The sequence below is a fragment of the Ictalurus furcatus genome, chromosome 24, assembly GCF_023375685.1.
Source record: "Ictalurus furcatus strain D&B chromosome 24, Billie_1.0, whole genome shotgun sequence".
Lineage (NCBI taxonomy): Eukaryota > Metazoa > Chordata > Actinopteri > Siluriformes > Ictaluridae > Ictalurus > Ictalurus furcatus.
This window is the reverse complement of record NC_071278.1, coordinates 16335710-16351333: the sequence shown is the minus strand read 5'-3', so window position 1 is coordinate 16351333 and position 15624 is coordinate 16335710. Positions and strand designations below refer to the sequence as shown.

Below are 15624 nucleotides of genomic sequence, written 5' to 3'. Positions count from 1 at the left end.
AACAGCACGGCTCTCACAATAGTGCAAGGCTCAGAATAAACAGATTTTAAAGTGCTGTTTTTTAACAAATAAAAATCATGGTTGACATGGTGACGGTATCTAGAGGAAGTTCGTTTAACATTTTTGGAAGGCGTCTCCAGTGTCAGCGCTTTCTAAAAGTCAGGTCATTTTTTAAAAACTTTTCCATAATGAAAAAGTCTAAGAAATGAGAACGCTGCCTTGTCTCATTAATTTCATATAATGCTATAATATAACTATAATATATTATATAATATATAGCTATAAGATAACAGGAACTAATTTGTTTCGCAGACATTCACAACATTACTTGTAGCTATAATCAGATGAAAAAGTCTGAGGTATCATTCTTGAATAAATTTAGAAATGTAATCCTTGGCAAACTGCTGCAGTATAAGAGGAATAAAACACTTTGGGACGTGCTTTTCTAGGGAAATAATCTACTTCAGGGTTGTCAATCAAGTTTTATTCCTTACTTGTCAAATCACATTATATTTCATGAATGTAGTTTAGCCTAGTTCTGGGAAACACTGAGTCAAACACCTTTGTTGTTTTCTCTTTTCTCTAATTCCCCTTAAATCCGTGATCTGAATCATTAAGTGATTGTGAACTCCTGCTCTAACTCACTTTAATTCAAGTCCTGTGATGTTCCCCGAAAAACAACCTTAAATCAGTCTCTCAGACATGCCCACAAGGTGTCATTAAAAACAGATGCAGAGACAGCTGGATTTCCTACCTGCTACTCGCACCACAGCTCTCTCCGCAGGGTCCAGCACAGAGTCCTGGCTCTTCCGCTTGCGTCTCTCGTGTTTGGACAGATTCCACGGCAGAGTGTCCCCTTTCGGCCCAGTGCTGCTGTGTGGACACGGAGACAGGGATCCCCCTGAACGCTCGCTGCGGAACGAACGCTCGCTCATACATGAGCGCTCACTCAGGCTCTCATCTTCAGAAGAAGACATATCGCCGTGGGGCTGGAAGAAAGCATGAGGTTTGTTAGAACTTCAGCATGGTGTGAGAAGTAAACACATAATGACACGTTTGGGCAGCACAACAAAGTTGTTTGTATTGTCAGTTAATTACAGAGTATCAGCTGCACATTTCTTACATTCACAGAGACGATAATGGGTAGGAGGAGATCAGGTGATCACTCAAGGAATGATGATGGAGACAAAAAGGAGAGGGAGATTGAGCATCCTCATTAATGAGCTATTAATATAAGCTTAAATCCAGATCAATATAGGACGTTCTGGAGATGGCCCCAGAGCAGCGATCTCTCTCCTTCTGTGATCAGATGGAAGGAATGAGGCCCATGGGAGCAAGAATAGACATCTGTCCATCTCCAAGCTCCACATAAGCTGAAAGATCAATACCACTGACCTCAGTGCAAGGTAGCTGCACATGATCCCTTATGCCTCTTGTCACCTTTAATAAAATATCAAACAAAATCGGACAAAAGCCCTTCTTCTGAAACTTTCATGAGTTAACTTTGTGTCCTGGATTGACCGCATCTATAAATGTACAGTATATACATTCAACTGTGTGTTAAGTTCAGCTTAAGTGGAAGAGAATGGATTTTTTTTTTCCAGATCAATGAGCACTTTCTGTGTCCAAGAGATGTGCAGGTATTTCCTGTGCATGTCTGGTTCTGCTGCATTTTTTTTGTTTCTGCAAAGATCAGGAAAGAGCTCAGGGAAAGCTTAATGTGGCTAAAACTCGATCAACATTCCGGCCTTCGCTGCCATGTTTTCCTTCTGTGGCAGCCAGCATATATAAATAGCCGTGGTTCGAAACCACACTGTCTCATTATGTGCTTGTGAGGCACAACGTAAAGGGAAAAGGCAGGGGTTTTTGTGTGTGTGCGTAAAATGTGTAAAAACACGATCCAATCATTTCCATTCACTCTGACGGATCACGACAGCTGCAGGAGCAGTGTGTGCTGACATGGAGTTGTGTTGATTTAAAGTCTCAGTCCAATTGGCAGAGGATTTCCAAATAGACTGAAAAAACAACAACAACACATGCCTCAGCATCATGCGTAATCACACGACAGTAAGGAGGAGAGAATATGGAACAGATAGCCGGATACACTTCACCTCACATGACTCTCACAAGGACGGCTCTGAGAACGCCACCAGCACCCTGTCAGGCATCGACATCCTCTTAATGTTAGCAACTCACTGAAGAGGGAATGTCATGAAAACACTGAGCAATGGACTCTCATTCTTCAGTTTATACTTCACTCATTCAGAGATTATTGTGGGCTGAATGAATAGAGTTTGATCTCACTATAATGGAGATGCCTATCTACGATTCTACAGTGAGAACAATAAAGTTCGATTGACAGTAGACATCATCCAGTATTAGGATATGAAATAGGTTCTTAAGAGAACATAAAATTCATGATCCCTCCGTCTACAGTACCTCATCCATCAATCCAAAGAGACCACTCGAACACCACCACCAAACGGACATGGAAATAACACGGTAGTGTATACGACACTAGTATAATTGTATCAGATACTGCAGTGTTCCCTCAGAGTCACTGTTGGGTTAGGATACAGTCCACCAAAAATATCCATTCAAAAGCAGTCCTGTGGTCTGAAACTGACATTAATTAATGACTGAAGAACAATTAACATAAATTGCCTAGAGAAGGATGAGCTACATTCTTTAACTGTACACCTACAGCTTGGACCTACAAGGTACATGTGTCCAGTGTACATAGACCTACATAGACAATTATACACAGTGTTTAAAAACACAAACATGGCTTCTGCACCTGACACACTCTTAGAATCGCCACACACCACAAAGACAAGACCAAAAGAGCAAAACTGGCAATGCTCTCTGGGTGAGAGGGATGGCACACGCTCTGTCTCCTATCAATCACAAAGACTCTAGTCAATCGGTGGCCTCTGCGCTTTCCTCCGAGGGTGTTACACTGCCCTGTGATGCAGCATGAGCAGCAGTTCAAAAACAGTTCAAAATAAGCATACATATCAACAACTCAATTTAAAATGAATCAGATACTAAATGAATTCAGCAAGTAAAGGCTACCAGTTTAGGCCCGATCTCTCCCGTTAATTAGATGACATGATTATTTAGATTACAAAGACTCTTTAGTGTCTCATGAAGATTCACAGAGAACTTGACTTGAAGAGTGTTCATCATTATAAGTAATGATTTGTTTACTTCAAGACACATCTTCCCTCATTACAAATAGTCTATATCGCAACATACTGGCCCCAGCTGAAATCTGATTGGTCCCTGAAGTGCCCCTGTCCTGTCAATCATCGCTGATCTACGTCAGCGCACCGAGTCTGTTCATCAGAAACTCAACCCACGTAACCGTTTCTTTCTACCGCAGGGCGTTGTCATCATCCTCGTCCACTATATTGGATGGAGCTCCTCAACACTTTAACTGACGTCTCAAAGGAATTTAGTGTTGATGTCGCTTAACTTCTCTTTGTTAGGAAGCTAGTTAGCTACAACAACACACTAGTTAGTTTATTAGTTAGTTACCTAGGCTAAGCAATGTTAGATGGTAGCTAGCTAGCCAGCTAATTAGTTAGGTTTCACACAGTAGCTCACAGTTGCCCAGTTCAGGGAAGTAAAATATCGCGACTGACACATAAAACTATAAAGTTTGGTCATGCCACACAGCCACAGAACGAGAGAGAAAATGGGGGAGAGAAAGAGGGAGAGGAAGAGAAAGAGGGAGAGAATGAGGAAGAGAAAGAGGGAGAGAATGAGGAAGAGAAAGAGGGAGAGAATGAGGGAGAGAATGGAGGGAGAGGATGAGGGAGAGAAAGAGGGAGAGGATGAGGGAGAGAAAGAGGGAGAGAATGAACGAGAGGATGAAGGAGAGAAAGAGGGAGTGGATGAGGGCGAGGATGAGGGCGAGAATGAGGGTGAGGATGAGGGCGAGAATGAGGGAGAGGATGAACGAGAGGGAGAGGATGAGGGAGAGAATGAGAGAGAAAGAGGGAGAGAATGAACGAGAGGATGAAGGAGAGAAAGAGGGAGAGAATGAAGGAGAGGGAGAGGATGAGGGAGAGAAGGAGAGAGAGAAAGAGTGAGAGAAAGAGGGAGAGAATGAACGAGAGGATGAAGGAGAGAAAGAGGGAGAGGATGAAGGAGAGAAAGAGGGAGAGAATGAGGGAGAGAATGATGGAGAGAAAGAGGGAGAGAATGAACGAGAGGATGAAGGAGAGAAAGAGGGAGAGAATGAAGGAGAGGGAGAGGATGAGGGAGAGAAGGAGAGAGAGAAAGAGGGAGAGAAAGAGGGAGAGAATGAACGAGAGGATGAAGGAGAGAAAGAGGGAGAGGATGAAGGAGAGAAAGAGGGAGAGAATGAAGGAGAGAATGATGGAGAGAAAGAGGGAGAGTCAAGCTGCCAGCAGCAGCAGAGAGCAGTGCAGCTCCCAGCCCTATTCAGCAGGTTAGCGAAACATAGGTACAGCAAGATAATGACAACAGGCGAAAATAACTGTATTCTGTCTGTGTATTTAAAACACCGATGAGTGAGATATGAAAAGAAAATATTTCTTGTCCTCTAAAAAAATTCTTGTCCTCTATAATGATGAGGTCTAATGCCTCTGTTCTGCTGTGCAGTGCATTTTCATGTCTACATGTCTCTCAATATATGCTCTAATCGTTCAGGCTTTTCTTTAAAAATTCACCCGAGAATAGTTGTCAAACATATTGTGTGAAAATACACAGGGATTTTTGTAACAATTATTTGTATTTCAGCTGCACACTCGGATGCCACAGGTCCAGATGAAGCCAGCCAGAGTGTTCGTGAAGGGGATCCACCATCTTCAGAACCTGAACCAGAGTCACCAAGCAGTTCTTCTGGCCCGGTAGGACCTGATGGTATGCTGCTGTTTTCATACTGCAGTTGTAATGAATAGAATCTAAATCATAGACTTTTGGATCAGCAGTTAGATAGTTTATGTTTGCATGCCACGATGACAGTGAGTTTATGAAAGTGTAAGGCCATTCACCCTGGTGTTATTCTCATTTGATTCTTTCCAGACATTTCCCAGTGCAGAGTAGAGGGTTCTGTCCAGCCTTCAGAGAATGATTCTGCTCCCCTCTGACCTGATGGTATGCCTTTGTTTACTTTGTTTTTTCTTCAAATATCGTATTATCTTTTATTTTGTCTATATACAGTATATATATTATTCTTACCGGGGAAAAAATGTACATAATATGTATAAAAAGATATTTCATTATTGTGAAATTTTGTTTGTAACATTTTAGATATTTTTATTTACACTAGAACAAATGGACAAACCAGCCTCTTCTTACTCGCTCATCAAGAAGGCTGACATTCCTACTTATCGTGTACGAGCATGGCGCTATGTTTGTTCTGTTTTTATAAAAAGTTGTTACGTGGTTTTGTTTAATAAAAAAAAAACAACATTCAGTATTAAATCAACATGCTCAGATTTGTACTCAAATGTCTATATTTCCTACCTTTTTTTTTTTCTTTTAACCTGGCTGTGAATAAATGTAAATATTCAAAACCATTTTAGTTTATTACTGCTACTTTCAACAAGTGTGATTATTCTGCATATGCATTAATAGTAATACTGTGGTATACTGCAGGTAGAAAATAAGACCAAACTAATTTAGTTATTTGTTAAGGACCCACAGGGCACAGGACCCAGATCTGTGCCCACAGTATGCCTCCAGTGTGCATGGGGGTGCAATGCGCAGTGGGCCCCAAATCCCAGGTGGTTAGTCATTTCTATTTAAACAGGCACGCTGTACTTTACAGCAACATTACAGAATCATGTAGTTTTTACAATAAATGTCTTAAACTGATAAAATACACAGGATTTAAAAAAAAAAATGATATTCACAGACGTATAGCGATTTCTGTAGTGAAATTCTGTACATAATATCGTAGGCTATGAAATGCATTTTACATTATATTTACATGTAAATAGAATAGTATAATAGTATAGACGCTATACTGTTAAAAAGAAACATCCCTACCACATTTTTTTTTTTTACAGTAGGCTAAGTTTCCAGTAACCGCTACCTGATTTTATTATGGATTTTACAGTTGTTGTTTTTTTTTTTTTTTACTGTAAACCAGCATACATTTCTGCTGTTTTTTTTTTTTATTATTATTATTTTTTTTTACAGTAGAGTTCTGGCACGCACAGCTGAAAGTTTTTTTGTTTGTTTTTTTTAAACCGTAAATTTAACAGGAATTTTTATTTATTTATTTATTTATTTATTTATTTATTTATTTATTTATTTTTACAGTGTACCTATTAAAGATATAAAAAAAAAAAATACCATTGATGGTATCACCTCAGTGACTAGGAAAAGTTCAGTCTGCTAAAATCAGCTCAGTGAGGATGTCATTATCAGCCAATACTCAGAGATCTGTTATCTGTCTCACTCAAAATAAAACAGAAATAGGATCTGTACATCCCTGATAAATGTGTGTGCAGACAGTAAAGGCGAATAATGAGGCCATGGAATATTCAGAGCATGGAGCATTTAGGGATACAGCCTACTGCTCCTCTCACCTCAACATGCAAACATGGATCTCCTTCTATCTTCTCGATATTAAACTCAGTTATGGATCATTTGCCTGTCAGACCCCAGGGCGTGTGCAGGACTGTTAGTGCTGGTAAGACACTGGACTGGACTGAATAAGAGGAGAGAAATGTGTCGGCATCTCCTGCTGCTCTCTGGCTCATGGGAATGAATAAAAGGCTCTTGATGAAGGGTTTTACTCGCTGGTCGTAGTGCACAGCTACAAAGTCAAACGTTATTAAAAGAGACTGTAATGTAAAATCTGGGCTTGGCTCGTGATGTGATCGGTCAGTGAGCAAGCCTTTGTCCATACAGCAGACCGGATTCCTTATGATGATGGCCTGGATCTCAGAGCTCCATGTAAAAGCTCCAGAATGAAATAGCGGCCGTTAACAAGCGCCAAATGGATCTAGTGCTTTTAGATCTCATGGATTCAATTTCCGGCTCTATCAGCATCGGAGTGATTGAATACACCGCAGTGGAGGAGGATGAGAAGCCATCACACAACAGACATCTCGAGGATGTGGATTTCTAAAGCGCCTTACCGGAGATCGCCGGAGTCCCCGAGCCCCGGACAGAGCCACGCGGCAGGGATGCGAGGAGAACCCGCTACGATCCTGTGATCCACCGGCGGCTTGAATGCGATCCGCTGTGGACGGTTGGGAAATCGATCCTCCAGCGATCAAACCGAGCCGGGAAACGGAAGAGCAGGACTACACAGAGCGAGTGCCGCGGTAATGGCTGTCTGTTCCCCTCCTTTCATATCCCTCCTTCTCTCCCGCTCTCACTCCTTCTCTCCCCCTCCTCCTCTTCCTCATAGTCGTTTTCTCTCCCTCCTGCTCCTCCTCCTCCTCCACCTCTTCAGCCCCCTCCACCATCACCATCACTATCACATTCACCAATCTCCACCCAAACACCTTCATGAGCTGATGAGCTGTGATGACAGTGTAAGTATCACCAGACACTGAAACGGGCTTGTAGCCAAAACGCATGATTTTTCTTTTTCAAGTTAGACAGAGCACAATTTATACAGTGCTGCCTTTCAGTCCAGCCTGTGATTTTGACCTAGTCCTACATGTAGACTCTATAAAGTATATGAACACCTGACCATCACATCCATATGTGGTTCTTCCCCAATCTGTTGCCACAAAGTTGGAAGCACACAATTGTATAGGATGTCTTTGGATTAGAACATTAGAATTTCCCTTCACTGGAACTAAGGGGCTCAAACCTTTTCCAGCATGACAATGCCCCTGTGCACAAAACGAGGTCCATGAAGACATGGTTTGCCAAGATTGGAGTTGTAGAACTTGAGTGTCCTGCACAGAGCCCTGCCCTCAACCTCACTGAACAACTTTGGGATGAACTGGAACGCTGACTCCACCCCAAACCTCCTCACCCGACATCAGTGTCTGACCTCACTAATGCTCTTGTGATTGATGAGCAAATCCCCACATCCATACCCCAAAAGCTAGTGGAAAGCCTTCCCAGAAGAGTGGATGTTATTATAACAGCAAAGGAGGCTTAAATCTGGAATGAGATGTTCAAAAAGCACATATGAGTGTGATGTTCAGATGTCCAAAAACTTTTGGCCATATAGTGTATTCTGTAGCCTAAATCAGTATACCAGTAACCTACTAGGGATACACGAATCCCGCCTTCTTATTGTCAGTAAAAAAAATACTGAGTATTTTAGGATTAGTATAACTAATCCGATACTGACTACTTAGTAAATTAAGCAACTCTCTGCAAAGCCTCTGGTGCCAGGTCATGCACAACAAAGTTCACAATTTCACAACATAAAACATGTCAGTGAAACAGATCTAAAAATATATCAAATCCATTCTGAAACTGCTCCAGTGTTTCACTGTCTGGAAACGATACTCCGTATTAAAATCAGTGCATAACTACCTAATCATTATCATAACGATGTCCACGTTCACAGATCTCAGCCCACAAAGCTAATCAACACACATGGCATTAACCAATATCCTCATCCTCACAGACGAACGCACGGATTCCGTGTCACATCCAGGTTTTTAGATATGGGGTGACAGAGGACAGTGCAGTTTATAATTACAGTATCTCACAAAAGTAAGTACACCCCTCACATTTTTGTAAATACTTGATGATACCTTTTCATGTGACAACACTGAAGAAATGTCACTTTGCTACAATGTAAAGTAGTGAGTGTACAGCTTGTGTAACAGTGTAAATTTGCCGTCCCCTCAAAATAACTCAACACACAGCCATTAATGTCTAAACCGCTGGCAACAAAAGTGAGTTGAGGGGTTATTTTGAGGGGTATTTACAAAAGTATTCACAAGTATTTACAAAAATGTGAGGGGTGTAATATGTAATGTGAGATACTGTATATACAGGACAAGATTGCATTGAGAATATCTGTTTTAAACCTTGGTGCAAAGTAGGATAAATGGCCACACAATGACATCACTGTATTGGTTTTACGGTTGTTCTGTAGCTCCTACAATTTATTCAAAATACTCACAAAGTTACAATGATTAATATGAGCGACATATGACTCAGCAAGTTGGAGTGATATGCTGGAGTTGGAGCAATGTGATTTGAGGTCAGACTTGGTGGTATACACACACACACACACACACACACACACACACACACACACACACCCCTGTATGGATTCCTGTGTGAGTAGGTGGTAGTCAGAGCTACTGAAGTGTGACTAAAAGCGCAGGAATTTAGTTCAACAGCTCAGGATTAACTGAACCAAACACTGATGGTCTAATCAAATACAACTACATCAGCCTACAATACTACTAGCCTAACATATGAAACGTTTTATGTCTTCATTTGCAAATGAGAGCCAGCAGGAAACACTGAAAATTGTTTATCTCCTCATAAGTGATGCTACGCATACGAATGTGAGCTCTAAAACTCATATGTTTCGTCTTATTTTGTAGTTGATTTGTACTAACCATATGGAAAATCGACTTCATGCCCCAAATACAAACTACATTTGGAGAAAGATAAGAAGAAAAAGAAATGGATTTTATCAAAACATTTAATATGTAAAGTTTCACAGATGCTCGTTCAGAATGGTGTAGCCTGATATCATAAAAAAAAATGTCCACTATAAATATATTAACATGCACTATTTTAGCATTCTGTTAGACGCAGTTATAAAGGCGAACAATATCTGATATCAGCTGCCTGAAGTCTGATTTTTGTTCCACGCAACGTTTCCACTGAACAACTCTCAGATCCTCTAAGCTGTAAATTCACACACTGGTTTGTCTTATTATATTTGTAAGGACCTTCCATTGAAATAATTATAAATACAGCTAATTAATGCTATGCCTAGACATAAATTTAACTCCAATCTTAACCTTAGTAAGTAAAAACAAATCTTTTGGTGCTTAAATTCTGTTTTTAATAAAAGCTGTAGTTTTTGTTATTTAAAAAAAAAAGAGCAGTTTCCCTTGTGTGATCCAGTCAAATGTCCCCACAATTTGGGTCCCCACAAAGATATAAAGATACTCCCACACAGATCCCACCTGCACCCAGCTGATATAACTGTGCCGGATGTCACTGAGACTGAGACTCTTCTTCAAATCAGGTCTGGGAATTTCTTGATAAATCTATTCTTAAGGGGGTTTTTTTGTCCATTTTTTTGTGCTTTATGCTTTGAATTGTTACTGTATACACTCACAATTTACTTCTAGTATGTTCCTTTCTTCATACAGAAAAAAAACTTTTGCACTTAAATTGAGTTGAAATGCTTCTTAAACTTTAACACAAATAAATTAATTTCATGTGTAATTTTCATGTGTAACGGGTCACAGTAGTGACATTTTGTCCTCAGACTAAACAGTAGTTAATATTTTAAAAGATTGTCCCAGTAAGACATCGTGTGCAAGTCATTGTGTGAACTTGATGGTTTTCTACCGCCATCTAGTGGACCAAAACTATATTCCATATTAGTATCAGATTCTGCAAACGGAACAAGTGCCATGATAAACTGCCTAGCTTTTAGTCGGACTATCCGTCTTCTGAATTTTGACTAACTCGTGCATTATGTTGGTTTTATATTCTACTTGAGTCTCATTAACTCATTATTTAAAATCTTCATCCAGCTATTTGTAAAATTGCTCTGAAGCTCAATTTCTGCACCCTGGTGCACAGAGTGAGGTTTGTTGCAGGATTTAAATGGTAAAGGATTTGCACTTATATAGCTCTTTTATCCAAAGCGCTTTACACTGTGTCTCATTCACCCATTCTCACACACACTCACACACCAATGGTAGCAGAGCTGCCACGCAAGGCGCTAGCTTGCCATCGGAAGCAACTTGCGGTTCAGTGTCTTGCCCAAGGACACTCCGGCATGTGGAGTCACGTGGGCCGGGAATCAAACCGCCAACCCTACGATTAGTGGACAGCTCGCTCTACCACCTGAGCCACGGCCGCCCACAGAGTTAATGTAAATTGTGCTACAGAAGAAGAACAACAACAACAACTTGCAGCACAGGCAGGTATGAGACTGAGCATCACAGCTCTGCTTAATGTTTCACAAACCCTGCAGCAGAGGAGTAGGATTTTACCCTTTTATAGTTCACTTCACAGTGGCAAACACACACACACACACACACACACACACACACACACACACACACACAGCACATACCTGCAGCTGTGTCCTTTAGTTATACATTATAGTTTACTGGATATGCAGCTGATATAAACAAATATCCGTCCATCTATCCTACAAAAGGTCACAGAGGAGTCTAAAGCTTATCCCAGGGAACTTGGGGAACAAGGCAGGGGACACACTGGACAGGGTTCCACTGATCTCCATCTCTACAACTCATGTCTTTGGACTGGGGGAGGAAAACAGAGTACCTGGAGGAAACCCCCGAAGCACAGGGAGAACATGCAAACTCCACGCACACAGGGTAGAGGTGGGAATTGAACCCCCAACCCTGGAGGTGCGAGGCAAACGTGCTAAACAGTGCCTGCCATTAACAGATATAAAAATAAAAATATATAAAAACTATGTTGGAAGTGAAAACATAAATACAGCCAAAATTAAACTGTGCTTTAACCGTTAAAGCACAGTTATACCGCTGTTCTGCGGAATTCTTGAATCTGATTGGTCAACAGGTCTTGATTCATTTTTCTATAACAGCAGTTCTGAAAGTAGTGCCTGTTGTACTGTAACTCAAATCCCAGGATTATATTAACGCACTCATTCTAACACATGATCATTTCTATAGTAACGGCTAATACGACTCGTATGGTGGACGCTGTACTTGATCTAAGGCTGATTTAATTTAATAAGTGGAGTTAAAAATCTGTTAACAAAAAGAAATGTGTATAATCGTTGATGTGGTGAAGCTTTCGGTAAAGAGATGTTTATTTAACATTTATGTGAGCTGCGTGTCTGAGGTTCGTAGCAGTACTTTTTCCACTACAGGGAACTCTACCGGTTAGAATACTTTGTGCTTTATCACATATGTGATAACAGGAACTAACCTGTTCTGCAGAACTATAAACAGAAAGACACGAGACATGTCACTGTTTAATTCGTACAAACAATTTAACTGTAGGTTAACATTCCTAACTTTCTTTGAAAGCATTTACAAACAACGATCCTGTGTGCAAAAAAAAACCCTCAAACAGACTTGAACTGATGTATAGAATTTATTTAATTTGGAGTAGAACGGATAAACAATGTTGTTAGAAGAATAATTATAGTACACGAGTGAGTCGGCACACCGAGCGTTTAACAGCGAGCTCAGGGTTCAGGGCCGAGGTTCTTCATTGCCAGTCTGATGCGCAGGAGGTGTGTATGAGCCTTCATTAATCAGCTTCTCCCTCTGCTTCCGGATCTCATACAAGCGCTTGTTCTGGGTGAAGAGACAGAAAGTTAGGAATGTAGGAACAAGCTGGAAAAAAAAAGGTGCTATTCAAAAGACAACATGGGAGAATAATTAAGCCTCGTCTTTATCCGCCTCAGCAAGGTGAAAGCGCGACACGTTTCCCTGCGCAGAGCAGAAAAGAACAGAAAAGCTGTTGACTTGGAAGTCACTTTTAAAGGACGCCTCTGGGGCATTTTACCGATAAACGATTAAAATGCGCGATTATGTAACGCAAATTCAAAACTTTCGGACACTGGAGCATTACAGTAAAAATCAATTTACACTTTCCCTCAGGTTACGATGTACCAGTGAGCAATTGTGCAGAAATAGAGACACTTCTATGACTACAGACAAGTTTCCAACCACTTTTTTGCACTTTTCTGTTATCAACAAAGTGAAGAAAAGATTTAGAAATTTGCTGTCTCCTGCCCGTTTCCATCCAATTGACCTTTTAGCGATAAAATGGCGCACGTAATGACATCCTTAAAAAAAAAAAAAAAACAACAAACTGTTGGATAAGTTTTTGTTTACTGTGAGTTTCCTGGGATGGGCGCGAGGCTCCCTGTGACTCTGCGTAGACTAAACAGTACATCATTTCTTGCAAATCGCAAATTGTGTACCTTTTGCGTCATGCATGCCCTCAAATCTTTGTAAAATAGAGAAAGTATTGAGACAATTAATCGAAATCGGCCGGCTTACTGACATTTTCATTTCACAAATAACTGCAGATGTACGAAATATCCGAAGACGACGTCAAAATGGAGCATTTCGTCATCTGATAGTGCTCCAAGTGACTGCCCTTATGCAACCAATACCCATGGGTCTGGGAGAGACCATGCAATTGCGTGTTCTGGGAGGCAGTGGTGGAGAGACGTTTTACAATGTCACAGCCCATGTTTGAGATGCTGGGCCAATTAACGGTAGTGAGGGCGACTTTCAGGGTTAGCAAAAACGACTGGCTATTGATGTGTATATGCTGTGTGCACACCGATTAAAGAAAAATGACTGCAGTGTTACATCAGGCTGCTGAATATAGTGGAGGCGAATGAAATTAATTACATACTGTAATTCTTTGGTGCATCTTGTGCCACAGGTTTACGGTGCACCGGATGGTACGCACTCCTCTATTCTTCCCCCGAAGGATTAATAAATTCTGTCATGTGACACTTTTATTCCCCTGTGAATGCCATTTTTCTGGACAAAAAGATTCTGTTGACACTTGTGACATTTTATAGATAATTTGCGTTTCCATCACCTATATGTAAACATTTCGATGCACTAAAACGTTTTTTTTTTTTTGCAAAAAAATAAAAAAATTCCTTGGATGGAAACAGAGCTAATGTCAGTAATACAAACTGCTCTCCCTGAAAAAGCAGTGTTAGACGTTTATTCACAAACACAAGCTGAAGAACGCAGGAAAGAGTCAACGAAAACATACGTCACACGAATGTTTATCGACTGAGCGAGCAACTGCCCTTAGACTTCCGATCACAAATCAACAGCTTTTCTGTTCTCTCTCAATGAAAACAAACGGGTTGAAATTATTGTTCTTTGCAAATGAACCTGTGCTACAAATGCAGTATTTAGAGATTACGTTAAAAAATTAATTATTTAAATGCACTAACCGTCTTTTGTCGGTGCATGCACTCATAGAAATCTTCAAACTCGAGTTTGCATTCTTTCCTCGCACGGGTATGCCCGATGCCATGACCACACTCGATCCACTCCTTCTCGAAGGCGTGGCAGCGTGCGGCTCGCTTGTAAGGCTGCTCGCCGCTCTGGGTCAGGATCCATTGGTCCAACTTGATTCCCAGCCTAGACTGCAGATCAACGAATGGCATGGTTCTAGAAAATAAAAATATGTATCATGAATTCCAACACATGAACATTAAATGGAAAAATACACTCTTACATTATACATATATTCCTGGGGGGAAAAATGGCTCCAAGACCAAAATGGCAAAATATTACACTTTTAATAGTCTTAACAACAACTCATTCATCAGGAAATTATCAAGAATTAAACAAAATAGATAAAGTACCTTATTATGGGATAGCTTTTCCCTTTGCCCTTTGATTTCTTTAAATGTTTAAGCATTGTGGGTAAATTTGCACACAGCTTGCTATTTATTTATTTATTTATTTATTTATTTATATTTTTCCTGTTTATTTTTATTTTATTTCAATGTTCTACACCCAGACACATATAAGTTTGAATTTTACATCAAACATTTGAATCACTATCATGACTCTACCTTTGTATACAAGAAGTGAATTTCCCTGACACCAGCCGGTTCACTAATATTTTGACTTACTAAATACAACTTCACAGATACTATCTTTAATAAATACACCATTATTCATTTAAAGGGTGCACTAGCTACTAGCTACTAGCTACAAAACACATTTCCGACACTTGACTCTAATTCTTTACGACAGCGTTAGCATCCAGCTAACTAAACACACAGCAGGGCTCTCTTCTACAGCGCTCAATCCCAGCAGTAAACATCTTTATGCGGTAATATGCCGCTCTGAAAGCTTTTTGTCCAAACATTAATATTATCTCCTTCTATAAAGCAAAGGCTTTCATATTTAAAAGACAAAAAGAGTCACCGTACTCCTCGGGTTCACTTTAACCTTTTCCAGACCCACCACAGTTCACTGACGGCTTGCCGTAAATCAGTTCCGAAGAACCAATGATCGCGACACTGCTGCAAGGCTGATCATGACGTCATTAGGGCAGTAGGGGCCGGTAGATGGCGCTGTGGGAATAATTAATGCTGTTAATTTATTTTCTGTCGTGACTTTTACATTAGAATCATTCTTTAGCAAGTTCAGCACGAGCTAGCTTGTTTTCTATTGTTTACTCTTTTGCATTCAATAATAATAAAAAAAGATTAAAATGTATTGAACTACCAGGTGAAGTTTTACTGTACCCTGCTGAAAAAAAAACATAATAGAAACCCTCACAGATTTTGTAATGGTTTTAATGGAAACTGTAATGGTCCCTGTGGGTCTCTACTAGTAATTTGTTGCCTTCTGTTGGTGGCATGTTATGTCTAGTGGATACCATTAAGGACCTATCTCGCTAATATGCCGACTACATAATGGAAACCATTTGGTCCATTTTACCATTTAACCATTTTAA

At 40.3% G+C, this 15624-nt stretch overlaps 3 protein-coding genes across 12 annotated transcripts in view; 1 reads left to right on the top strand and 2 right to left on the bottom strand.

The window, feature by feature from the left end:
• The window catches only part of macf1a (microtubule actin crosslinking factor 1a), a 202991-nt gene extending 195784 nt beyond the window's left edge, over window positions 1-7207 (bottom strand). For 7 of the 8 annotated variants that reach the window (XR_008384522.1, XM_053612352.1, XM_053612358.1 and 4 more), the window contains exons 1-2: window positions 7125-7207; window positions 755-989 (exon numbers count right to left, since the gene is read on the bottom strand). Coding sequence is in view for 7 of the 8 variants with exons in the window: in XM_053612352.1 (XP_053468327.1) it covers window positions 755-977 (223 nt within the window). In the remaining variant the exon portion in view is untranslated. The remainder of the gene's footprint in view (window positions 1-754; window positions 990-7124) is intronic. The other variant, XM_053612363.1, reaches the window with a different exon arrangement.
• Window positions 4257-5609, top strand: LOC128600149 (putative uncharacterized protein DDB_G0271982). 2 transcript variants are annotated; one of them, XM_053612367.1, is made up of 4 exons: window positions 4257-4459; window positions 4771-4893; window positions 5056-5127; window positions 5303-5609. In XM_053612367.1, exons 1-3 carry the CDS (start codon window positions 4264-4266, stop codon window positions 5118-5120), a joined length of 384 nt encoding a protein of 127 aa, XP_053468342.1. In that variant the 5' UTR covers window positions 4257-4263; the 3' UTR covers window positions 5121-5127; window positions 5303-5609. The 2 variants fall into 2 exon arrangements, with proteins under 2 accessions (XP_053468342.1, XP_053468341.1); XM_053612366.1 differs by having other exon boundaries at window positions 5056-5609.
• A 5036-nt stretch (window positions 7208-12243) lies between the features above and the next one.
• ndufs5 (NADH:ubiquinone oxidoreductase subunit S5) lies at window positions 12244-15206 on the bottom strand. Of its 2 annotated transcripts, none has more exons than XM_053612656.1 (3): window positions 15095-15206; window positions 14102-14321; window positions 12244-12464 (listed from the first exon to the last, which is right to left on the bottom strand). In XM_053612656.1, exons 2-3 carry the CDS (start codon window positions 14315-14317, stop codon window positions 12360-12362), a joined length of 321 nt encoding a protein of 106 aa, XP_053468631.1. In that variant the 5' UTR covers window positions 14318-14321; window positions 15095-15206; the 3' UTR covers window positions 12244-12359. The 2 variants fall into 2 exon arrangements, with proteins under 2 accessions (XP_053468631.1, XP_053468632.1); XM_053612657.1 differs by having other exon boundaries at window positions 15090-15147.
• Window positions 15207-15624: the final 418 nt, after the last annotated feature.